This window comes from Coccinella septempunctata, chromosome 8, assembly GCF_907165205.1.
Source record: "Coccinella septempunctata chromosome 8, icCocSept1.1, whole genome shotgun sequence".
Taxonomy (NCBI): Eukaryota; Metazoa; Arthropoda; class Insecta; order Coleoptera; family Coccinellidae; genus Coccinella; species Coccinella septempunctata.
This window is the reverse complement of record NC_058196.1, coordinates 10,569,545-10,597,450: the sequence shown is the minus strand read 5'-3', so window position 1 is coordinate 10,597,450 and position 27,906 is coordinate 10,569,545. Positions and strand designations below refer to the sequence as shown.

General features: G+C 38.7%; 2 protein-coding genes across 3 annotated transcripts in view; one reads left to right on the top strand and one right to left on the bottom strand.

The window, feature by feature from the left end:
* LOC123318930 (C3 and PZP-like alpha-2-macroglobulin domain-containing protein 8) overlaps positions 1 to 24,218 on the top strand; it is a 1,198,665-nt gene extending 1,174,447 nt beyond the window's left edge. For both annotated transcript variants that reach the window (XM_044905716.1, XM_044905717.1), the window contains one exon: positions 20,358 to 24,218. In XM_044905716.1, coding sequence (XP_044761651.1) covers positions 20,358 to 21,462 — 1,105 coding nt within the window. In that variant the 3' untranslated portion in view covers positions 21,463 to 24,218. The remainder of the gene's footprint in view (positions 1 to 20,357) is intronic.
* The window catches only part of LOC123318935, a 537,083-nt gene that overhangs the window by 184,528 nt on the left and 324,649 nt on the right, over positions 1 to 27,906 (bottom strand). The gene's annotated exons all lie outside the window — the stretch shown is intronic.

Genomic DNA, 27,906 nt, shown 5'->3' with positions numbered 1-27,906 from the left:
AAAGGCAGAAATACGAAACTCCACTTTTGAATACTTCAAATGCCAAAAAAAAATTGTAAGTATCTGCGTAACTAACTAACTAACAAAGGTTTCTGCTCCAATAGTGCGCGATGCTCCTGGTAAATTATGCGCGGACAACAGACATTCTGCTGAGGTTTTGGCGGATGCTTTCGTCTCGTCTTTCACTAAGGAACCTCCTGGTCCGCTCCCGATGATATCATTGCCCAGATCTATAGACAATTTGGAGGAGATATATTTTTCTAGAGACGATGTGACAAAACATTTGATGAATTTGGATGTCTCGTCTGCTCCTGGTGCCGACGGAATATCGTCATAAGTCTTGAAGAACTGTGCTCAATCTCTTGCTCTGCCCCTTTCTTTGGTATTCAGCAGTTCTTTTGCCACATCGACATTACCAAGAGAATAACTCAACGCATCGGTTACACCGATTTTCAAAGAAATTTGTAAGATATCTGCTTCTAATTACAGACCCATAAGCCTAGTATCTGTAGCTTCCAAAGTATGCGAAAGAATGATTACATCTGAGATTCTCAATTTTGCTTAAAGAAATAACAAAATTCCGGAAAACCATGGCTTTTTACCTGATAGATCAGTCATAACGAATCTCCTCAGGTGTTTGGAGGATTGGAAGAAATCGTTTGATCCCAATACACCGGTAGATGTTATGTACCTGGACTTTTCCCGGGTTTTCGACAAGGTTCGTCGTAGACGTCTCATACCAAATTGGAGCATCTTGAAATTCGAGGAGACCTCCTCTCATGGATTGAAGCCTTTTTATCTGAACGTTAATTCTGTGTGCGTGTGGGTGTGTCCTTTTCTTCTTCAAGGCCCGTCCTAACACTCCAGTACTCGCGTGGGGTACTGCAATACCCCAGGCTTCACTTATAGCAGTGTATTTTAGGAAGGTAAACATCGACGAATATCCACTTAGGTATTCCTTGTGGACTGTCTTGCAAAGTCATCTGTGCATGCAATTGTGTGATATTGAATTCCACAGTGTTGTTCACATCGTTCGAAGTTAGGGTGGGGTATCAAAATACCCCGCGCGACCGTTTGTGTTATATTATTTCTCAGGTCAAAACTGAAACGACAGGTACATGAATGTATATTTTTAATCATTTTAGTAATATGCAGTGATAATAATAACAATATTTCATATTATTATTACACTCATTATCATTTCACCATAATTTAATAGTATATTTTGTCAGAGAATCTTGTTACAAGGGGGTATTTTCTTTATTTGGATATGGAGAGTGGAAATCCAGAACAGTGATTGAAATGGTATAAGGAGATAACGGATGAAGAGTCTATGAATGAAAATGCTGTGATGACTGAAATATATTCAGAAGAAAATAATTATAATAAGATAGATGAAGTCAATGAGTGTGATCATGGTTCTGAAACGGAGCAAAAAGACGACCCTTCGCCCGAAAAAAGTCTAGAAGGTCCAACTTTTCTGGAAAAAGATTAAAAAAACCGGATAGAGAAAGATGCCGCCACCAAATTCTCGAACTGAAGGACATAATTTGTTACTTAGGATTCCAGAAATAAATTTGTCGATTTCGTTTGATTTATTTATATAACGTCAGGAATATACTGTTTTTACATCCATAAGCACTTTTACATGCATAAATAATAAATGGTATTAGTTTACGCGACTTTTGATTTGAGGCATACATATTTTATGACGTAATTATTCGTAAAATATTATTTTTTAATTTTGGGTATTCTGATACTCCACACGACCGTTCATGTCTCTATCGGACGCGCGGGTACTGGTGTGTTAAGTGACGTCCCCCAAGGATCGGTATTGGAACCACTTTTGTTTCTTTTATATACATCCGACTTACCTGCTGTGGTCAAATCCTGTATCTCAATGGTCGCCGACGATACGAAAATATTTGCTGCGCCGGGAACCAATAATAATTTTCTTCAGGAAAATTTGTCCACCATCCAACAGTGGTGCAATGACTGGCTTTTACCGCTCAATACCAATAAATGCGGTACATCATTAGTGGTGTTACACCAAAGAGTATTAACAAGAGTATTCACTCTATCATTTTGGCCGGTTGTGTTTCAATGCCCTTGAATGTTCCTTGGTTTAGTGGAGGGACGGAAACGAAAGCAGATGTTCGTTCTGTACGCAAGTTCCAATCTGATTGGTCGCCCAGATTCTCGTTTGACTGTAGTGAATCTGAGCGCAGTATTGCTGGCGCGTAGCGTCTCCCCACTTCAAGGTTGAAATTCCATGCATCCCTTGTAAATCGGCGAAGTGAAACCTCTTGTTGTTACTCTTTGGTTACACAATCGCATTGCTCGAGTCACACACCAGTGACCAGCGTCTTCGAGGTCACCAGTTCAAACTATATCGCGAACATTTTCATTGCTCAGCGAGAGAAAATTTCCTGCAGAATCGAGTTCTCCTTGCCTGGAACCAGCTTCCCCCGGTGGTAGTGAACAATGGTAGTGTAAATTCTTTCAAAAACAATTTGGACCATTTTTATTTCCCTTCAGCTAGATAGATAAGTCTGTGTTTTTTTTGCACTGTGTCTATTTTCCGCTTATGTGTTTAATTAGTCCTATAGACAGAAATAATTGTTTCATTCAACAACTTTCCTGGCTAATAGTGAGATGCATATTTATATCTGTTGAATAGCTACTACGTAACAAAAGGTTCAAATAATCTAGTATCAATATCAGACATCATCGTCCAGATCAGAATCCTTTGCACTTGAACGTATTACTCCATGAAAATTAAGTAGATCTTCTCTCTTCTTCTCCTTGCAATATCCTCATCCATAATATGGATGAGAGAAAGTACACCTATTAATTCATCGGTATTGGATTTGAAACATCTGTATTGTAATAGTTGGTATGAAGAACTATTTTATATTCTATTTGTTTTTTCAACAAAAAGCATAAAATATTGATAATGATTTATTGTGAAAACTAACGAGAAGAATATCAACCAATCGTACTCAACACAATGAAGTAAATATATCAACCTAAATTAAAATTATTTTTCACATACAAAATATAATATCTTACAGAAATTTTTCAGAAATAGATAGAATTAAATCTCTAGCAAAAGAAGGATTGTATGGTACCTCTAATGTCAAATATTTTTTCGAAAAACTAGAATAGATAACAAGATAATATGTTTTTAAACTAAGCAGTGTGATAATCCAAGTTGAATTTGCCCATAATACGACTGAATCCTACATAACTCTAAGCCTGATGGGGCCATTTTCAAGAAGCAGCATGATGTTATGAAGGAATCTGTGTCCTTTGTTTTTTCTGAAATGAAGTATTATCATTACTATTATCAACTGTAACAGCTTGTGACTATTACTTACTAACAGATTAATTTGCCCGAGCCCATTCGGTTTCTAATGGGTCTACTGGGATCGCACTGTTCTCACAGACCGGAAAATAACCCACAATAGACCAGACCTCATATTGCTCAATAAAAATGAGGACACAGCACTATTCATCGACGTGGCAATTCCAAATAATAACAATCTTCTAGATAGACACACTGAAAAAATTTCAAAATACAGAGATCTCGAGGAACAAACCAGAAGACAGTGGAAGCTGAAAGATATAAAGACAATCCCTATTGTCATTTCATCTACAGGTCTGATACCGAAGAAACTACTAGAGAACTTGAGAAAACTTCAGTTGGACGAAAATATTTATAAAGTCATGCAGAAGGCGGTACTGCTCGGAACGGCGAGAACTGTACGCAAGTACATGGGGAATGCAGAGGAACACCGTCTGCTCCGACAGGAAGTGCGGGTGGAGCAGGAATCCAACCTACAGCAGGGAGCCGAGGAGCGACCCGGACCCGACCACCACCACGAGCCCGAAAACCTGGAAAGGGCTCCAACAGAGCTTAATCCTTTTGATATCTGAGATATCTGGGATAAGTGAATTTTCCTCTGGAGAGGAGTGTGAAAGTCGCAAGGCTAAAGTCATAATGTAATGTCTGGCCTGCCTGGCAGCTATCTGGTAGATGGCCTGCCGGGCAGCCATAGTAACGACGTAGACGGTGCAGCCAGCCACGCCTGCTGTCCGCAGTCCCATTCCTTTTTTCTCTCTCTTTCACATCCTTTATAGGGGTGCTCTTTCTGCTCTCATTTCTCTACCCCTCACCCAAACCGAGAAAGGGGAGCACAAACCCATGAAAATGGTGATAACGAGAAGCCTCGGAAACAAGTCGCTGCCTGGGGATCGTCAGGGCATGTCTGGAGCCGGCGCTGGACATGACAGCATGCGGGACGTCGGTGGCAGGATGTTGAGGAAGCGGGCTCCTGCTGCAAAAGAAGCTACAGCTCCAGAGCAACAACAGCAACCAACGAGTCCAATTCAATTGCCGACTCGAACCGCTGAAGGTGCTGCGCAGGATATTCAGCCAGTGCTCACCCAAGCGGGGTTAGTTAGAAAGCGCATGAAGTGGACAACGTCCATGAATGAAACTATTGTGCGCATATATAACTCCATCACGGGACTAGGGCAGAACACGAACAACTATAGGAAAAGGCTCCATGAGGAATTCTGCAACGCCTACCCAAATCTCAATGTCACTGAACAACGAGTGGCAGACCAGTACCGCGTAATTCTGAGAAATCAACTAATACCAACGGCCCGAATCGACGCAATTAAACGGGAACTTCAGCGTCCGCTAGCAATAGAGAATAACACCAACACCTCTGATGGAATTCACATGCCTGGGCAACAACACCTAGAAGACATTGATACTGAAAGTCCATCTTGCAACCCAAGTGAGCCTGAACTCCAGGACGATAGGGAAGAGCTCCACCGACAAGTTCACTCTGACATGAGGAGATACTTCGCCGAACTGGAAGGGACAGACCCTCTTCATCGAATAACACCTCCCCGACTCAATACATCCAAGAAGCTATCACTTATAATCGACATCTTGAATAAGGACGTTTTACCTGAATACCTACAGAACGGAAGTTCATTGGAATATCTGCATCTAGTTTTTTCCTGTGCAGCGCTGACGACAGCCAAAACCATAGGGGCAAAAATTCGCGGAACGAACAACAATGGTCCAAAATTACACAAACTACACGCGCCAGCATGGCAGAAACGTCTTCAACACAAAACAGAAAGGCTAAGAAGAGACATTGGACGACTGACGGAGTACTTGAACGGGAATCGAGGAAGAAAGGTTGTGAAAGCTGTCAAAGAGATCATGGATAGAAACAGGACACATACAGAACGAGAGACGGAGAATGCTACAGCTCACCATTGCCTCGACACTCTGAAGCAAAAATTAAGTCTGTATGCAGAACGCCTGAGGAGATATAAAAGCAATTATAGCCGGAAAAGAGACAATAATTCATTCGAAAAGTCGGAAGAATCTTTCTACCGGTCACTCACATCGTCGGATGGAGGAAATGGAAAGTTACCACCAAAGGAAGCCATTGAACAATTCTGGACCGAACAATTATCAACGAAACCTCACTTCAATGGAGATACCGGATGGATTGAAGATAAAAAATCTGAAGCTATAAAATATGAGCCGATGCAGCATGACATGATCACAATTGAAGAAGTAAAATCAGCTATCAGAGGACTGCACAACTGGAAAGCACCTGGGCCTGATGGATTACAGAACTTTGGATCATGCATGACAAATTGACCTCCGCAATAAATGATGTCATTGAAAATCCTGAAAGAATGCCAGTATTCCTCACACATGGCACAACATACTTGTTACCTAAAGACCAAAGGAATACAGAAGACCCATCCAAGTACCGACCAATCACATGTCTTCCAACGATGTACAAATTAATCACATCGTGCATTTCAAACCGAATTCACAACCATTGCGAAAGGAATAACATCATCGACATGCAACAGAAAGGATGCACCAAAGACAGCCGAGGGTGCAAAGAACAACTAATAATAGATTCAGTTATCTGCAATCAAGCGTTCTCCAAGCGAAGGAATCTTTACGCTGCGTACATAGACTACAAAAAAGCATTCGATTCTATACCTCACGAATGGCTCTTGACGATCTTGAAGATTTACAAGGTGGATCCCAATATTGTTAAGTTCCTGAAAAACGCCATGTCAACCTGGCGTACTAGTCTTCAAATGAAAGCAGCAGATTGCTCCATTACAACAGGACCTTTTCCAATAAGACGCGGAATTTTCCAAGGAGACTCGCTGAGCCCTCTGTGGTTCTGCATGGCCCTGAATCCCTTGTCTCATAGATTAAATTCTACGGACTACGGATTTTCCATCAAGAACGGCAGTGGAACTATAATGAAACTGAATCATCTCCTTTACATGGACGACTTGAAACTCTTCGCATCTACCAAAAAACAAATGCAACTGATGCTGAAAATGGTGGAAGGATTCTCGGAAGACATCAAAATGAAGTTTGGACTAGAAAAATGTCGACTGCTTAACATAACGAGAGGGAAAATAGAAGATGGTACGTTCAAACTCAAGGAAGGTGCAGAAATTGAAGCATTAAAGGAAGGAGACACATACAAGTATCTAGGCATAAAACAGGCAAGAAAAATCAATCAGACCCAGATGAAGAAAGAATTAACAGAGGAGTTCACCCGAAGATTGAGGAGGATAATGAGAACTGGTCTTAACAGCAAGAATCTGATAAAAGCGATTAACACCTACGCTTGCTCGGCGCTGAGCTATTCATTTGGTATCATCTCTTGGACGACCACCGATTTAGAAGCTTTACATAGAAAAATAAGGACGATGCTGACTAAACACAATAAACATCACCCCAAAAGCTCAATAGAACGGACAGAGCTGCCACGACATCTTGGGGGTAGAGGAATTGTTGATTTGTCCAACCGTATGTCCCAGGAAATTGAAGGACTTCGAAAATATTTCTTGAGCAAGGCAGCTTCGTCAGAACTCCATCGAGTAGTTTGTGTTGCTGATAGTTCTACACCATTAAAGCTACAACAGGATCACTTGGAAACCGTCGAACACTCTGCAGAAAGTAAAATGCAGAAACTGATTGGCAAACTTTTGCATGGGAGGCACCAGAACGAGGTCAACCATGATTACGTCGACATATCTGCGTCGAACTACTGGTTGACTTCCGGAAGGTTGTTTCCTGAGACAGAGGGCTCCATGCTCGCCATCCAGGATCAGGTGATTCCAACAAGAAATTACATGAAGTACATCGCCAAGGATGCCTCAGTGGCGGACGATAGCTGTCGTTATGGCTGTGCGACACATGAAACTATCCAGCACATCACCGGCGGATGTCAGAAGTTCGCGGGCACGGAGTCCACAAATAGACATGATGCTGTTGCCAAGATTCTTCACCAAGAATTGGCACTAAAACACCAACTTCTAGCTTCGAAAAAGGTGCCTTATTACAATTACCATCCGGATGCTGTGCTGGAAAACGAACATCACAAGCTCTACTGGGATCGCACGGTTCTCACAGACCGAAAAATAACCCACAATAGACCAGACCTCATATTGCTCAATAAGGATGAGGACAGAGCACTATTCATAGACGTGGCAATTCCAAATAATACCAATCTTCTAGATAGGCACACTGAAAAAATTTCAAAATACAGAGATCTCGAGGAACAAACCAGAAGACAGTGGAAGCTGAAAGATATCAAGACCATCCCTATTGTCATTTCATCTACAGGCCTGATACCGAAGAAACTACTAGAGAACTTGAGGAAACTTCAGTTGGACGAAAATATCTATAGAGTCATGCAGAAAGCGGTACTGCTCGGAACGGCGAGAACTGTACGCAAGTACATGGGGAATGCAGAGGAACACCGTCTGCTCCGACAGGAAGTGCGGGTGGAGCAGGAATCCAACCTACAGCAGGGAGGCGAGGAGCGACTCGGACCCGACCACCACCACGAGCCCGAAAACCTGGAAAGGGCTCCAACAGAGCTTAATCCTTTTGATATCTGAGATATCTGGGATAAGTGAATTTTCCTCTGGAGAGGAGTGTGAAAGCCGCAAGGCTAAAGTCATAATAATATAACTTTATTACCCAACAGGAGTACTCCCAATTACAGGGTAAAATAAAAAAAATATTTAACAAAATGAGAAAATTCGCAACCTGAAAAATAATATACATATACAGAAAATTCCCTACAATGTACCAGCCAAAGAATGAACAAAAAAAAAACAAGAAAAATAATCATAACACTTGACCATAACGATCAAGGAAACATATTCAAGCTCAGGTCATTTGCACTTTTACACGCACGATAAATTGGTGCACGAATCAACAAGTTAGTGCGAGGTGTCGGCAAACGAAAGACAGGAGCAGATCTAGAGGTCAACCTTGGAACGTTAACATTCACCTTGGACAGCAGATATGAAGAGTCGATAGTACCGGTCAGCAACTTTCGAACAAATCTTGCAAACTGATTTTCGTGTCTTTCAGCCAATGATGATATTCTCATCTCTCTCATGACGGAGGAAAGGACAGACACCAGTTTGTCGGAAAGCCACGTACTTGAAAAACCTCCTATGTACACGCTCAAGCAGATTTAAGTGACAATCAAACGAAGGAAACCAAATGATGCTACCATACTCTAGCCTGCTTATAACCAGAGTTAAATAAAGTTTTCTAAATAACTCTATGTCATCAAATTCTTTAGAGCATCTAAAGACAAAACCCAGCGTTCTACAAGCAGAGGCGCACAGCTCATTAATATGAGGAATGAAGCTCAAAGAACTGTCAAATAATACACCAAGATCGCGTATTTGATCTACATGTGCAAGAAAGTGATCCCCAATGAAGTAATTGGCAACCAAGGGCTGGAGTCTCCTAGTGTAGGACATCTGGAAGCATTTCTGGAAATTCAATTTTAGCCCATTCCTCTTACACCAATCCCAGACATGAACTGGAGCATCCTCAGATCATCCACACCACATATTCTCAGGAATAACTTTAAATCATCAGCATACGCCAAAGCCATGCATCCGAGGGAATTTAACAGATCATTTAAAAATATCACAAATAGTAGAGGGCCAAGATTCGATCCTTGAGGAACCCCAGCTTCCAGTTCATATTCAAAGGACCGAAAACCATTATAAAAAACATAGTTGTATCTTCCCTTCAAGTAGGATCCAATCAACCTCACGTAAGCAGGACAAAAACCGAATGAAGACAGTTTTCTGAGAAGCACATCAAAATCCACCGAATCAAACGCCCTTGAAAAATCAGTATAAATCACATCTACTTGACCACCATCATCTACAGTCTCTGCAATATACTGTGATAAGGTGGCCAGATTTGTGATAGTCGATCTACCTCGCACAAAACCATGCTGACCCTCAGCCAGGTGGTACTGTACACCCTGACGCATACTTCTATACAATACCTCCTCATATACCTTGGCGAAATTGGAGAGGATCGATATAGGCCTATGGTTTTTGATCTCGCACTTGTCATTTTTTTTGAAGACCGGGACTACTCGAGCTCCTCTCCATAAGCTTGGGAATGTCGATGTCTGTATACTCATCGAAAGGAGGAGATGAACAGGACAAGCGAGAGCAGAGGCGCACTCCCTGACCAACAATGCAGGAATCTGATCATCGCCAGTAGTTAGTTTATTAGGAACTTTTTTCATAATAGATTCAATTTCTTCCTCCGAAATTTTAGGCAAGACAAAGGGAGAAGAATGATCAAAATCAAATGAGTTTTCACTCGTGGAGACATGTATCCCTCCTAGACTTGAGAAATGAAATGCAAATGAATCAACTATAGCTTTAGGATCCTTATACGTGCTGTCATCATCCCGCATTACCCCGGGTATCCGAGTGGTCTTTTTTTTCCTGTTTATGTGTCCCCAAAAAGATGCTGGATCAGATCTGATATCATCCTGCACGCCAGCCAAATAATCATCATACTCCAAAGAAACTTCAGACTTGACCCTCGCTCTCAAACGCTTGAAGTCGTCATAGTATCTTCTGTCTCCCGTGGAACGCCATTTGGTATGGTAATAATTTTTCAGACGGATTATTCTTCTAGTACCAGTACTGAACCAAACAGGATATCTTCTCGCCATTGAAGGCTCTGACCTAGTAGGAATGTGCTCACTAAAAAAACAAAAAAGCTCATCATAAAAAAATTCCAAGGCCAGATTGACATCATTGAACATCTCCAAAACACTCCAATCATAGCTGCAGATAGAATTATTCAAAGCGGAAAAGTCTGCTCTTCTGAAATCGAAAGAAAACTGTCTCGACCCCCTCGGAAAATTCTCCAGACGGACATGCAAGGATTGACTCAAATCAATACTCAATGCTGGATGATATGGATCCTCCGAAACAAAAGGCATCTCACAGTGAGAAACCATCACATCAAGATCTCCACCAACCATAACCAGATCCAATAGTCTTTCATCCCTATTCAACACAGCATTAAGCTGTTTCATACCCACAAGGTCACAGAAATTCTGTAGCAGCATAGACCTCTGACAAGAAGAGGAACCAGAAAGGCAGGAACGTTAAAATCACCAACAACGATAACTGTCTCACCCTGAAGTTTTATCTCAAGAGCAGTCACCATCGTTTCCAGCTGAAGAAGTGAGACATCCGGAGGCACATACAAAACACAAATTAAAAATCTAATAGGCAAAATACACCGAACCAAAATGATATCGACCAATGGAATGAGATCCCTTATAAATTCAACATCCAAAATCTCATAAACCAAATCATCAGAGAATGCAGCAAGCACACCACCACCTCTAGATCTACCAATCACATCAAACTGTCTGTCTGAACGCACTACACTGTAACCAGGAGGGACCAGCTCTGCATCAAAAACTGACTCACTTAACCATGTTTCACTAATACAAATAATATCAAATGAATAATCACAAACAGATTTCATAAATTTAGTCAATTTAGTATTGAGTCCCCTCGCGTTTTGATAGTACACGGAAACACCCACCGTTGAAGCACAAGTATCATCTACTGAAGATGTAGTAACCCCATTGGGACAACTCAGTTTTCCGACACCAAACTTACTATGGTGGGAACCCCATTTATATGCTTTATTGTGAGCTGTGTCTCACCAGCAGCCAAACGACCTTGGACTTGAGTTTCCTGAAATTGCTTAAGATCCGAGGAACCCACTCCGGTGACGATAAACGAACCTTTATAGGACGGGAACGCAATTCTCTGGTGTCATCAAATTTACCCAGCCTGATAGGTACCACTGTTTGCTCAGGTATATTACACTCCCTCAACAACTCGCCTACAAGAACTGTGTCCTCTCTCATTTGATCCTTTTTGGTACTGCCATTCTCAGCTCTGCCGTGTATTATAAAATTACTGGAACGCTTATTCCTTTCAAGCAACTCGTTCATCATCCTCTCCTCAGCCAGCAATGGTCCAGGACTCAACTGATTACCAGCCGTACTCCCCGTTCTCAGCTCCTTCATTTCACGAACTTCCTCCCTGAGATCACTAATGAGCTTCAATATCTTCGGAATCTGCTGAAGACCTTTCTCACATTCCGCACATAAGTATTTGACCCTTCTCCTGGTATTGGGTCGAGACTCGAAACATTTTAGTTCAGCAGGCGAAAGTTCAGAGCACTGTGCATGGACAGGCCTATTGCAGCCATCACATATAACAACCCTATCAGTTCCCTCCTTTACAGTAACATTACATTTAATACAAGACATAGTAGACATCAGAATCACCTAAAACGGATTGGTGTAAATATGGGAAAATAAACAAGGGTCACTTTTCACAACGGCCGGGCCGATAGCCGATGACTTTCAAACAAACAAGGGGGCCGCAGGAAAAACAAAAAAAAAATGTTAAGGATAGGATACACCAATGAAATTATAGAAATATCCAAGAAATCTAATTTTCGAATGCACCCCGTATATGCGAAGCTGATAAGAAGTACTATCATCTACATATGAGGCTAGATAACAGATAAGTACCGATAATCACACACGATTTCAGAATAAAATCTCGAATTCGCAAATGAAAAAATTATCGAAACAAGCATCAATCGAAAAATTTTTCTCTATAAGAGAAGACAGCTACAGTTTACTTGCCACCCATATGAGAAAAAATCTCATCCGGAACAAACCCCGAGCACACAATCACAAAAGATAGGAACAATCAAAACACAACTTCTTTCTTCGGCGAATATATATTTTATATATATATATATTTGTATATATATATATACATAATGAATTTCAAGGCTGTTCGACTAGGTTTTTTTGGGCGAAATGAAGGTCAATTCGTCCCAAACTGGGGACGAAATATAGAGTATGAGAACGAATTGACCTTCATTTCGCCCAAAAAAACCTAGTCGAACAGCCTTGAAATTCATTATACCTCCACGACTATTACTTCAATAAAATTATATATACATATATATACACATTTTCTCAGTATCTACTTCCCTGCTGAAATGGAGTACCAGGTTGACCGATGTTGTGTCAAATCAGGACGAAGTTCTGTTGCAGGTCTCAGGATCTGCAAATTTGACGAGGTCGTACCGCCAGTTCCGTGAACTCAGTAACGCCAAACGCCTTGAGATGGTCGAAAATTATTAAAATTCGGTAGGCTTCTATCAGGGAAGAAAAGTAGACAGTGTCCAAGAAAAAACTGAATACACAGTACATGTATGAGAAAAAAAATTGCAGCATACATTTCTGGACACCTCTGTCTCCAAAGTAACAAATAAAATATTTTGAAACAAAAACCACTTGTGTAATTTATATCGCATTCAAAAAAACTGACCAAAAAAACACATGCAAATATCAATATTTTCGAGAATCAAAAATAAGAATATCGTGTAGAACGCTACACAATGTTTTTTTATACAACCTATGAATGGGCCTTTTATTTCCACTAACTTGATAGGAACCTTGTTTTAAAAAACAATTGCATCTGGGGAAAATTGATGCAATTGTACGCTACCCAGTTCCCAAAACACCAACAGAATTAAAAGGATTTCTCGGACTCACAGTATACTTCCGCAAGTTCGTAAAAGATTACGCCAAAATAACAAAACCGCTGACTGTCTGAAAAAAAGAAGAAAAATTATTCACTAAGAAGACTTCATGAAATCAGTCAATAAATGTAAGGAAATATCAACCAATTCCCCAGTTTTACAATACCCGGATTTCAATAAAAATTTCAGTCATTACAGATGCATCGAACCTGTGAATTGGAGCTATTTTATCGCAAGGACCCATTGGTTCTGATATACCAATATGCTACGCATCAAGAACCCTTAATCAATCAGAAGAACGCTACAGCACCATCGAAAAAGAACTTTTAGCAGTGTTTTGGGCAGTGAAGTACTTTAGGTCAACCTATATGGAAGGAAATTCATAATATGTACTGATCATCGACCTCTAATTTGGCTGGAAAAACTCAGGGAACCAAATTCAAAACTACAGAGATGGAAAATTCGACTAGAAGAGTATGACTACCAACTTGCACACAAAAAAGGATCTATTAACAAGAATGCTGACGCATAATCAACAATACAGTTGAACATAAAAGACACTGAATCTCTAATAAATAACGTATACGAAGACGAAATCGAAAGACGATTCATCAGTCGATATGTCGGAATAAGAATTGGATGAAATTCTGAATAACCTATTTACGGTGGGAGAGGGACATGGTAATAATTCAGAAAGTAATGGGCACACAATACACTCTACAACCGTGAACACGGAAAAGTCATCACCAATAAAAATATCAAACGACATCATTGACTCGAGACCGAATCAATATTTCATTCAGGATGTGAATAATAACACGAAAGCCGTGAGAAAAGAATCCATGGGAAATATAAGAAATTTTACGTGCCAATCACTACTTCGAACAACGATTCTTAAAAGAATACCCGGCAGATACGAAGAGATATTATTTTCACTTCGAATCCGAGAACATGTTTAAAATATTCAGCACGTTGTAAACAAGCTATTCAACAGAAACGGAGCAGAGATGATATAGTGCACTGAAGGGAGAGAAGTAGTCCAATATGATAAACTTATAAACCAAGCGATTAAATTCCAACACGAGGGAAGAACAAATCATAGAGGTGTAAATCTCCATCTTAACTCCGCCCTGGGATTTTCTATTGATAATACTGAGTTTATTATAATTTACTATTTTGTTTGAAATAAAGTCATTATTATTATTATTATTATTATTGAACGAGATCTAGAGACAACTTCGGGGAAAGTAATTCATCCATGAATGAATACGTTTCGAGTTATAAAGCGAACTGCGAAATTTGAAAAAAAAAAATAAATACGATAGAAACCCTCCAAAAATCGATATGATGTTAACAGATACCCCATTCGGGCCTTTTGAAAAAATACATCTAGATATTTATAACTTGAAAGGTAATAAATTTCTAACTATTGTTGACGCATTCACGAAATTAGGCCAAACGATAGAACTGAAATCTAAAAATGCTGCAGATATATTCCATGCCCTATTAATTTACTTTTACTTTTACGGAACACCGCAACTTATGAGCTCAGCTCATATCAAGGATTGGCATTTTTTAAATATATAATAATAATAAATTTTATAAAAGCAACACATAAAATAAACTCTCATTTCACAACAGCACAACATCTGACGCAATAATTGAGAGATTCCAATCAACAATAACAAAACACTGGAGAATTCTAAGGTCACAATCCAAAGACCTTATAGGAATCATTATGAAATATGCTATAATAGGTTATAACAACTCGATTCATTCCACAACAAAACTAACCCCACTAGATTTCACATTCGGCCATACAAAACTGAAAGGCTCCCTAGTTATTTTATATATGATGAACAAATGTATAGTGACCATTCACTAAAGCATAAGGAAAAACTAGCATTAGTTTATGATAGAATCAACGGAAATATAATTACTCATAAAAATAGGATTGTCAAAAAAATTTACGAAAATACAAAAAACCCTTTCAAAGTTGGTTAAACAGTCTACGAAAAAAGCTATAAATTTGCACGTAACAAAAGTGGACCTACATTCAGCGGACCATTTACCATTACAAAAATATTACCAGGTAATGAAGCGCTCATTCAAAAAATTCAAAGTAACAAATCGAAACAAAACATTGGTCGGACAGTTAATTTGAAAAATCTAAGACCCCCTACTCATCACCCTCGCAACAATCTGCGGGTCCATCGTTGGACCAAATATTAGATGACCTCGGCATGTTACCGTTAAAAAAGTGATCGTCTCAAAATATTGCAAACTATTGGACACTTATTCAAATCTTCGATTCATCCAACATTACTGTGGAAATCAGTGAATTGACAGGTATCTAGTTATCGAAATATGAACACATCTTTTCACAGTTCAACACATGGCAAAAGCTATTTACATGAAATCTCTGATCACAAATATATGTTAGCAAATGTTAATTTGACCCCCCTTAAAATATACTGATAATGTCCGACGACGAATGTCGAAGGAAGAATAAGAGTATAGAACCTATGCTCTGTGAACTCTGTGCTCCAATGTTACCTGCTCTCTCTTTTGCACAGGCCGAGCACACAATTACTTGAACTACCTTGCCGGGCTGTACGCTTTGTACCTGACCCTTTGTTAGAGCACCTCCACGTGCTAGATAACCGACCGCCATCTTACTTTGTGAATAAAAAGTACCAATCACGTGTTTTATTAAATCTAACATCAGAAGTGGGATTAAATTTCTTCTTTCGAGAGAAGAAATTGAGGATCCTATTTTGTGAGTGAAAATCGTTTGCGTTTTGTGAGAATCTACAAGAATAAGCCAAAATGGACCAGCAAAATCTCAACAAAGCTCCCGAAGAAAGTGAAGCCATTTCGGTAATGCGGATAATGGAGAACCAGGCCCAACTTCAAATGAAGATGATGGAGTTGCTAGCCAACATGTATAGTTTAAGGAACGACACCGACCACGTGGTGACCGCATAATTATCGTTAGCCCAGTTTGACCCCGACGATACATCCTTTTCAACCAAGGAGTGGATTGAGGAAGTTTATCAAATTAAATTCGAAACAGGTACGTCTGATACTGTTGTAGTATTAAAAGCGGGGCAAGCCCTGAAAGGCCGTGCAGCCAAAATTTATCAAAACTGGAAACCGATTGTTAGAAATTGGTCAACATTTTCTAGGAATTTAGAGATAGCGTTCCCTGAGAAAGGAACTCCGGCCACGAGGCTTAAGGCTAGCATGTTGATAAGTAGTGCAAATTTTAGTTCGTTAGTAGAGTATGCTCATGCCAAGTTGAATTCGATCAGGAAACTTCGTGAAAAGTTTCCGTGGGAAATAGTGTTGAGCTTGATAGCACATGATATCACAAATGTAGAAGTTAAGAATAGTTTATTAGTGCAAGAACCTAAGAATGAAATGCAGCAGCTGAAATTGCCTTCTTCATAGGATTCCGACGCTCCATATTAGTCTCAGATAATAGTAGAAAACTACAAAAATGAAGCAGCTACTGAAAACAGAATCAGACAAAACCTTTCATGGGAATTGTAGGAACTGTGGAAAATTTAGGCATAGAAAGTTAGATTATTGTAAAGAAATGTTGTTTTAATTCTAATCCAGAAAATTCCAGTCTTGAATGTAATTTCTGTGATAGAAAGGGACATACTGAAGATTTTCATTTTGTTAAGAAAAAGAGAGAAACAAGTTCAGTCAAACTTTAGTTACCCAGTGTTCGTAACAATCAATCAGCACAGTAGATTTGAATCTAGACTTGTCAGGATTGGACGAGCGATTAGTAAAGTATTGAATAAATCGAATATTGTCAAATAACAAAAATTTTCAAGCATGTCGACTAACTTAGTCGGAACATGCCTAATGAAAATAAGATACTGGCGCTTTGTTATGTTTCAGGAAAATCAAAACCAATTGCAAAAGTTTGATCTGTTTTGTACGTGAATTTTTATGAAGATTTACACAAGACAAGCGCTCTCAAGAATGTAAAATGTTTCCGTTGAGCAATCCAGGAGTATAGTATAACGCTGGCAGGTCTCGAACATCAGGTTAGGTTACCGGTTGATGTTAATCAGAAAATTTCCATGAAGGTGACATCTATCGAATGAAGAAAAACTGAAGCCAACATTTATTGGACCTTCGAAGTGCAGCCTTGAGAAGAGTAGGAGTCCAGAATAGAACTATATCCGGCCAAGAACCAATGATGAGTGTGTGCTAGTTTCAATGATGCGCTATGATGAAGTGAAATATTCTCATGTCCATCATATTTTATGTTCTATACTGTTTCTTATGAGATTCTTATTGTTATGTTATGATCCATTGTATTGTCTCATGGTCATTTTATGTTGAATGTTTTCCAAAGCACTTGAAATTCCATGATGAGTTTTCGGTACTTTAAATACGAATATGTAAAATTGACAAGTAAGGCCAGGACGGGAGTCCCTAGTTGAGGCTAACCTCTGTGCAATTTCACAGTTGTGATATTGACAAGTAAGGCCTAGACGGGAGGTCGCTAGTGAGGCTAACCTCTGTGCAATTTTACAGTAGTGATATTGATAAGTGAGGCCCAGACGGGATGTCGCTAGTGAGGCTTACCTCTGTGCAATTGACAAGTAAGGTCCGGACGGGAGTCCCTAGTTGAGGCTAACCTCTGTGCAATCTCACAGTTGTGATATTGACAAGTAAGGCCTAGACGGGAGGTCGCTAGTGAGGCTAACTTCTGTGCAATTGACAAGTAAGGCCCGGACGGGAGTCCCCAGTAGAGGCTAACTTCTGTGCAATGTCACAAACCTAATTTAACAGTTTATATGTTGTAAATGACAATTTTATCAACTTTTGAAATTCCAAGTGTTTTGCTGACCTGATCTGTAAACAGTAAGCGGTGGTGGTTTTTTTTCTCGCTTGGCTCTTTTTTCCATCTATAATAATGCCGCAGCGCGAGCTAGCGCATCAAACAGAGCCATGTACACAAAGATTCAACTGTTTTATGTTTACAAGCTGCCTTTAACAATGTTGTTTGATATTAAGATATTGTTTATGCCTACTAAGTGAAACGAGGACGTTTCAGTGGTCAGTATGGCCGTGTTAGCAAATGTTAATTTGACCCCCCTTAAAATATACTGATAATGTCCGACGAAGAATGTCGAAGGAAGAATAAGAGTATAGAACCTATGCTTTGTGAACTCTGTACTCCAATGTTACCTGCTCTCTCTTTTGCACAGGCCGAGCACACAATTACTTGAACTACCTTGCCGGGCTGTACGCTTTGTACCTGACCCTTTGTTAGAGCACCTCCACGTGCTAGATAACCGCCATCTTATTTTGTGAATAAAAAGTACCAACCACGTGTTTTATTAAATCTAACATATATCAAAGATTATAAAATCAGTGAAACTCGCAAGAAGCTCAGGCAATTAATAATAATCCCGAATATTAGAGAAAGTAGGGATTTGATAAATGGATTAGGTTCCGTATGGAAATCAATAACTGGAAATCTAGATCGATGTGATAAAGCAATTCAAAATTTGAAAGACTTACAGCAGAACTTGATTATCGTGGCTTATTCGCAAATCAGTTTAACAGAAAATTCAATAACTATCCTCCACAATTCTATGAGCAAGTTGCAACTTTAGGAATGGTAATATATATTGCAAGTTGCAACATAATCAAGAATTCTTAGAGAATAAAATCGGCCAAATAAATTTCTGGATGAACTCATCAGCCATGGATTCATGGGATGATTTCAATTTTTTGTTCTAAACTCAGTTTTCACACATATTACTCTAGCAATAGACATCATAAACCAAATATTGAGCGATATAGGAATAGCTATTTCTTTTGCCCAAACAGAAACCCTTTATTCATCTATCATCTCACATGAAGAATTGAAAAAAGAACTGTTCACCATTCAAGGAAAAATTCGAAATTTAAATTACCCTTTGCCATTGAACACGAAAATATCATTCAGTATTATGTTTGTATTAAAGACAAACGATTCATAAGTAAAAATCAAGTAAGATTAATTCTTGAAATTCCTCTCCCGGAAATTAATGATTACAATTATTTTGAACTATTTCCATTGCTAATTCTGAAAAATAACTCTTATCAAATTATCATCCCCCACACAAAATTCCTTTCTTTTTGTCGGTTCAACCGACTATGCAACGAAGTTTCTGCCGCCAATTTCCTATCCGTGGAAAATACAAAACCAATATCATCAAGCAACACCTGCGAAGTCGAACTAGTATCACCAAAAACAACACGAGCTGTAGCCCAAAAGTAACCAATCAAAGGGGATCAAATATCCATCAACTAGCCGTTTATAATTGGATGGTCATTAAAACTAAGGAGAAGATAGCCAGAATGAAGTGAGCAGACAGTGCCGAAAAAATAGTGCTGTGCAGACAATACGTTATTTTCGTTCCTCACGGCTGTGAAGTGAATGTGGACAAAGAAATTCTAAAAAACTGGAAGCATAGCCACTCCAAAATAAATATTGTCCTCTTAAAACATAAAAATCCAAGAAATATCTGAATCAGAGACTCTTGAAAAAAGTTTCTTTAGAATTCGACGATATCGAACTTGATATCATAAGAAATATTGAACATTCAGAGAAACAAATTCTTCCAATGAAAACTCCAATCAACCACTATGATAATTTGGGTCACATTGATAATATATAAAATCATAGTTTTTATAATTTCATGGTATATTTAATGAGTTTAATATAAGAAGAGGAAACCCTTTTTACTAGGAAAAGTGAAAATATTTAATTCATTGGAGGATATTGAGCTCAAACCTCAGAATTTTCAAAATCCACAATTTTCTCACTTAATCGCGGAGGATTTACATATTGGAATCCTCTTCCTATAAAAGACCCATGTTTCATCTTGGGATATTATATTACACTAATACTAGGAATTATCCTATGGGTACGGGAATGGTAGGTCAAGAACGGTAAAATATTCTTACCACTAGTGTTAAAAATATTTTCAACATGCTTCCACGTTAACAATCACTTTCAACACCGTTGGCTGTCATTGAATGTGTTACTTTTAATGGCAGTTGTACAAAAAAGTATTTATCAGTATTTCAGGTCCCTCTATTAAGTTGAAAAGTCAAAAATGTTCGGAATGCCCCAGTTTACTGATATAGAATATGCAGACGGATGGATTGAAATGGAAGGTCACCAAGATTGGCCTTCTTGATTCCCTGATCTGATAGTCCTCCATTTCTTTCTTTGGGGTTTTTGGAATCGTGAAAAAATGATTTTTCCTTATTATTTGTGCTAGTCAAATTTGAATACAGTTTTGGTTATCTTTTTCAGGTGGAAAGGACAAATTCCGTCTGGAGTACTCAGAATGGAGATCACTCTTTTCTCCGGCTTTGAATTGGTCCAAACATCACCTCAGCTCATATCTTCTCCAGAAATCATGGCTGAAATGCAACATGGCTCAAACTCTAACAACATCTGGTTCATTTTCGCCAACGTCTCTACTTCCTGCCCAATATGCGTGAGGTTCAAAGCTCACAGTACGTTCATTATCTCATCACTTAGACCCTCTTATGCCAGAATCTACCCTGTGGGAAGAGAAGATTTAGCTGCAGACACTTTTTTCCATACGCAGGACGGAAATTATCTTCTGAATAGCATAACCGACGATGACCTCATCACATGGTTCGGTAGGAACGGCACTGACGGTCAAGAATTGAGGGCAAATCTGCCGAAAGAATGTTTGCCTTTGACTTCGACTATTCTTGATGAAACTACCACGGACACTGTTTCATCAACTGAACCGAACAATACAAAAACAAATGAGGTTGAAAGTAACGACATACCTTTCCAGCCTAGAAAGAAAGAGGTCTTGAGTATCGCCACATATACCATCAACGTTGAAAACGGATCAATAAATGGAGAAAGAAAATTAACGAAGACAGAAGATGAACAATCAACCGTATATCATAAATTCACAACACTTTCTCCGCCCTTACTTCCCAACCCGGAAACTGGAAACAAAGAACATATGATTCAATCTAACCTCATACCTGACCTCATATTGAAAAAAACGAGCATACAATCACAGAAACTAATTGAGACGAAGACGATGAACCAAGTGAGTGTAAATAAGACAAAATTAGTAGAAAAAGATAAGATCTACATGAAGACTAATATAGATACAACGCAAGAGACAACCACAAAGCCAGTACAAAGAAGTTCCGAACATGGATATCTCCCGAAGTATGTCAACACCAATGTTAGAGAAAGTCCAATAAAATATCTGAACTTGAAGAGAACTACAGAGACACCGAAGATCGTTTTCATTCCAGAAATAAAAAATGACAAGTATGTACTTTTGGACAAGGAAGAAATATGGAGTTTGCTGAAAGAGATAGTTAATGATCCGAAAAAATTCGAGGGTGGTACAACGTAATGTCCACGCACCGAGTATTGAAGTGTTGTGTTTTCACGAACCTTGATATTGTTGTATATAAGAAGTCCTTCAAATATTGGCTATTGCAAAAAAACGTTTCAGAAGCTCTTTAGAGAACTGTGAGAGTAACATGAGTAAGTCCAGGAGGGGACTCTGTCAAGTCAATATACGTTACTTACTGCATCGAAGCTCTCTACCTTATGGGCTACTTTCTAGGGAACCAGAAAATTTTCTCGAATCCAAATTGGTGTGAAATTCTCTGTAGGCGATAAGTCATATAAAAATAAGGGTACATTTTTATATGAAAAATGAATAGTAGCGAAGTCTCTTTCAATATTTTGAGGATTGCGACCACTATATACCTACTCGTTGAATCAAGAGAACTTTTTCATCCAGCATAAGCACTTTTCATAATGATGCTCATAGTAGACACTTTTCGATGAATGTTGTTAATATATGAGTGGAGACGAAGAAAAATGGATTTTCATTTTCAGTTGCACTGAATAGAGATTTATAAGCAATGCACTAAATGAGTGAATTCAAGCTGGAGAATTTGAATGAAAACTTTCATTCAAAATGCTTCAAATCGAGAACCTAATATAAGTTTATTTCAAGACATATTCTCAATGAGCTTCAGATCATTGAATTTAATGATATGATATCATACAGCATGTTAAAACCTCAGCATCAACAAATAAGTACACCAAATACCATATTTGATATTCATCGAGAATTAATATAAAATAACATATAACTATTTTTTGAATAGGACACAAAAATTAACTCATCTAGCTTCAAACTTCCCTTTGTTTTCCGTATCCCTGTCATCAATACGTCCGGAAAAGTCCATAATTCATACCTATATTAAAATTCAATTCACATCTCATAGTTTGGGAAATCTTTTCTTGAATAGTAGAGGACACCTGGAGGACCAGGAACAAACACCATATGTAGGTTCTGCATAACTATTCAGGATTCTGATATGGAGGATCTCTTTTGAATTGAAATGAGAATTAAAATCGCTATATATAGCATGATGATATTAAGGTCGAAAAATCTACGGCATGCAGAAAATTATTGAATGCTGGAAAACGAACCCCCACGAACAGAACTTGAATCGTGGACTTAATGATTGCCGGACAGAAGTTTTTGCAATGGAGCTATCAAGGTGACGTAGTCGTAGGTCGTAGGTTTTAGACCTGCTAGGGAAGGTGCTTTCTCCGGAATTCAATTATTGTTTGCATGGTGTAATTTTTTCAACTCTCATTCACACAAAGACATAAAACAAACTTCTATGCTATGCAGGTTGTTATGAATCGCATTTTGTTTCTTGATGAATACGATAATTAAATTTTTAACTCATTTCAAAGTCGATATAAATGTCCTATTTATCAGCTATCGAGTTACATCAGCTAGCGTTTGCTGAACCTGTGCTGAACTGAATCAATGAGTAGGGTTATATTTCCTCTTGAGGCCTCCTGAACGAATATTGTAACATTGGTACACCTCTTTCTGCTTGGTGAAAAATTTTGCTGGTTCAATATCGAATGATTCTTCGAGAAAATTTACTTCATCCGCTACGATTATTGGGCATTAGTTTAAGATCACCCTGTATGAAAATTTCAATCTCATTTGTATGAGTGTAGAAGCGTGAGGTGTTCGATTGTTAAAGATTGTTAAATTTAAAGGAACTGTTCCAGATTTGAATGGAAAGACTATTCTCTAAAAGATACCGACAATTTCCATTGCGTAACATGGATCTAATCCATGTAAGTTATCCGCCCAATAGAATGTAAGTTCAGTGATTTCAACTCATTTCATGTACCGTTAAGAATAAGCATACAAATTTGTGAATATACAAAAGATCATTCGACATCTTCTTGAAGCAGCTAATTTTCATGTTTTTCAAAGTTCCAAAAATCTGTCCTTTTCGTATTTCTGTATTTCGTATTCTTTAAGTTTGAACTACTAAGCTTAAGTATCAGTTAGCTGAACTAAACATATGGGTACATCGATTTTCCTTTAATTTATAAGCCAACCTATTATGTAGAACGCTGTGAATACTGCAATATGATAGAAACGATATATTTTATTTATATTTAACATTGAAGTTTTTTGCTTTTTTTAGTCCTACGTTGTTGAAACACATGAAACATAATTTCTCAATACAATCAAGAAACCAAACATCGACTATTCATTACGAAGTTATCGTACAGTCTGGTTACTTGTGCCAAAAAATGGTCAATTTCGACCCAAATTAAGTGAGAGCTAGTTGATTATTCGAATATGAACAGATTACGAAATTATATAGTATAAACACATTAATCCGCGTTTATAATTGGTTGCAAATGCTTGTTCTATATTTTCTTAAGAATTGCGATTACATTCGTGTTAATGTAGTAGCATTAGTTACTTTCAACTTTGCAACCAACTATTATACATTTTACAGAGTTTCAGATCCTGGCTGATATTTCATATGCTTGAAAGAAAAAATTTATGGTTTCAATATTTAGAATTATTTATCTGATGAAATGCAGATGCCATGTGAATATGTAGAATCCTAATTTCATTATATCATAATAACCGAGCACATTTTTCTCCATTTTCATCCTCTCAGTAAGAAAAAACTGCTCACAAAATATTAGAATTTAAGGAATGCAATATTATTTTACTGTTAAACTTTAAGTCAAAGCTTTCGCTACGTTGAGTAGATGAAATTGCCCTATTATACATAAATATTAAGTCATATCAGTGTTGTGCTATAATGAGTTCAATAAATTATGATTTTCAATAAACTGTGTTTATCTTTTGGATATTTTCGCAAATCAATAAAATTAAAGATCTTGGGTTATCTCGAAAAAATGAAAAATGAGGAAAATATATTTTTTTTCTTGTTTACCAGTTCTCATCTTATAAATTGTGACGAGTTCTTTTTTCACGGAAGGTTACTCCTAACTTTTTGAAGCTTAAAAAACTGGCTACAATTCAAAGCAAAGTGAATTCAGTATATTCCGAGATATTCAACCCTAAAAATTGGTAATTTATTCCATATGTTCGAAATTTCAGTTTTAGTCATCTTCAGGCTAGAATATTGGCACTGGTACCCATCACATTCACTTCGCCATGCCTCGCAGTCGAGGAATCGGATGCTCCCAATGTTCCGTTAAAATAGATAGATCCGATGATTCTGCCTGTTGTAATAATTGTGAGAAATCTTATCATATGAAATGTGTGAAGCTATCTGTAGAAAATTTCAAAGCAATTCGTGAATATCCGAGAAATAAATGGATCTGCGATGCCTGTCAGCAATGCGATGTTTCCGCTGTGAGATCGGTCGATGTGGGTAGTACTTCTGAAAGGGTTCTTGTCATTGGAGAGAATTGGCCTCTATGAAAATGGAAATTGTAAGTGAGCTATAAACAGATTTTCTGAAGGAAATGAATACCCTAAAAACTATATTAGACTGTCAATTAAAACAAATACTGGATCTCAAGGAGAAAATATGCTTTCTTTCAAGGAACAAAAACATTATCACAGAAACAGCAGTTATAAATCATTCCGTGATTCCACATCTCGGGTGTACACCGAACAAAATCGTCATCATCGAAACATCTGCAATGAAATATTCCGGGATTCCACATCTTGGGGGTTCCGCTGCAGATGCATCTGGACTGCATACGTTTCAGTCTAATACTATAATAATAACATCATCAATGAGTCGGATAGAAGACGTCTAAACAATAGCGATTCCTCTTCAAAATAGACCATGGTCAAATCTGGGAAAAAGAACCGCAAACGACCAGCTATTCATGTTCCCCATAGAAATATTTCTGCTTCAGGGTCCAAGAATGCTGCGTCCTCCAAAATAGTCTCAAAGCCAATAGTGGTCACATCTAAATCCAGCACCCTCCAAGTGGATCCTAAAAAACATGTTACGCATTCACATGTCTGGCGTCTCAGTCCTTCAACCACCATGGACGAATTGAGGGTATTCTTTCGTCAGCACATATCGGATATTATATGCGAGAAATTGCCATCTACATAGAAGACACGACATTTACTCGTCTTCCAAGGTCACTATACCGACTGACCATATTCACGAGGTGTTGGATCCCAACTTGTGGCCAGAGTGTGTTGTAGTGAATAAATTTTTTACAAAGCACCGTCACCCCTCAGAGGGATAATTTGAATTATGTAAGGGTTCCTGACAGTATTCCAGCAATTGATAACTCAAAAATCGTTCAATCAAATGCTCAGGTTATTTCGAATAAAATTAACCCATTCGAGGTCTTCCATGATCTCGAGAGAACCGATATTTTGTCAAATGTCGAACACTGGTTCAGTAGAGTGGGATAGCTTTCATGAACCTTGAAAATTATGTTTTGGCCGCCTCATATTTTTGTTTTGTTAGACTACCGTTGAAAAGCTTTTCAACGGTCTTTAGGCGTTGAAAAGAGTACTTAACTCTTCTAACTACACACACCTAGATGAAACTGATTTAAAAAATTGACTATCACTAGCAAAATAATTGGCAACAAAATAAATGGTCAGATCTTTATTTCTATTAAATTGTACACAAAAAGAATATATACAGGTACAATAAATCATGGACATCAACGGATGGATCTAATCGGCGCAGGACGGCTGGTAAACTTCAAGAAAATATGGTCGAAAAAAAAAATTAAATTGAGAAAAATATGAACGATCCCGGAAAATAAACGGAATCAAGGCAAGTCACAATTGAATGAAGTTCGGAGGAATATGAACGGTTTCGGAAAAATAAACGGAATTTAGTCAAATTGCAATTTGATGAAGTTTTTAACAAAATAAACGGTATCGGAAAATAAACAGAATTAACAGTCACCAGTTCAGCTGGAGTATGCCCTCTATCGCTGTCGGTTTCTTTCGGTCTCTCTGTCTCTCTCTCTCGGTGACTTCAAGATGACCGACTGTCAACGAGCGACCACAGAGTCCGGCGGTGACGGTTTTTGATGGTTACGGAATCCAAATGAATGGTCCGTGGATCAAACCTTTAACCTATAATTCAAACGGTTGGAGATCGGAACAAAGTGATAAAATATTCAAGTATCGGTAAGGGGATCCAACGTCTTCCTGAAACCCAAATACCACCCTGCAGTAACGGAAAGCAATCTATACAGCAGTGAATGGCCAGATTAAGTTACGGTCAATTCGGATTTTCGGCCAAGCAAAAAGTCTAGAGAGAATATCACTCTACTAGGGTGCAATAAAGCAGAAATAATATTAATAAGCCTCGGAAAAAAGTCGCTGCCTGGGGATCGTCAGGGCATATCTGGAGACGGCGCTGGACATGACAGCATGCGGGACGTCGGTGGCAGGATGTTGAGGAAGCAGGCTCCTGCTGCAAGAGAAGCTACAGCTCCAAAACAACAACAGCAACCAACGAGTCCAATTCAATTGCCGACTCGAACCGCTGAAGGTGCTGAGCAGGATATTCAGCCAGTGCTCACCCAAGCGAGGTTAGTTAGAAAGCGCATGAAGTGGACAACGTCGATGAATGAAACTATTGTGCGCATATATAACTCCATCACGGGACTAGGGCAGAATACGAACAACTATAGGAAAAGGCTCCATGAGGAATTCTGCAACGCCTACCCAAATCTTAATGTCACTGAACAACGAGTGGAAGACCAGTACCGCGTAATTCTGAGAAATGAACTAATACCAACGGCCCGAATCGACGCAATTAAACGAGAACTTCAGCGTTCGCTAGTAATAGAGAATATCACCAACACCTCTGATAAAATTCATATGCCTGGGCAACAACAGGCAGAAGAAATTGATACTGAAAGTCCATCCTGCAACGCAAGTGTGCCTGAACACCAGGACGATAGGGAAGAGCTCCACCGACAAGTTGACTCTGACACGAGGAGATACTTTGCCGAACTGGAAGGAACAGATCCTTTTAATCGAGTAGCACCTTCACGACTCAATACATCCAAGAAACTGTCACTTATAATCGACATCCTGAATAAGGACGTTTTACCTGAGTACCTACAAAATGGAAGTTCATTGGAATATCTTCATCTAGTTTTTTACTGTGCAGCGCTAACGACGGCTAAAACCATAGGGGCAAAAATTCGCCGAACGAATAACGATGGTCCAAAATTACACAAATTATATTCGCCACCATGGCAGAAACGTCTTCAACACAAAACAGAGAAACTAAGAAGAGACATTGGGCGACTGACGGAGTACTTGAACGGGAATCGCGGAAAAAAGGTTGTGAAAGCTGCCAAGGAAATCATGGATAGAACAGAACACACACGAAACGAGAGACGGAGAATGCTACAGCTCACCATTGCCTGGACACTCTGAAGCAAAAATTAAGTCTGTAGGTAGAACGCCTGAGGAGATATAAAAGCAATTATAGCCGGAAAAGGGACAATAATTCATTCGAAAAGT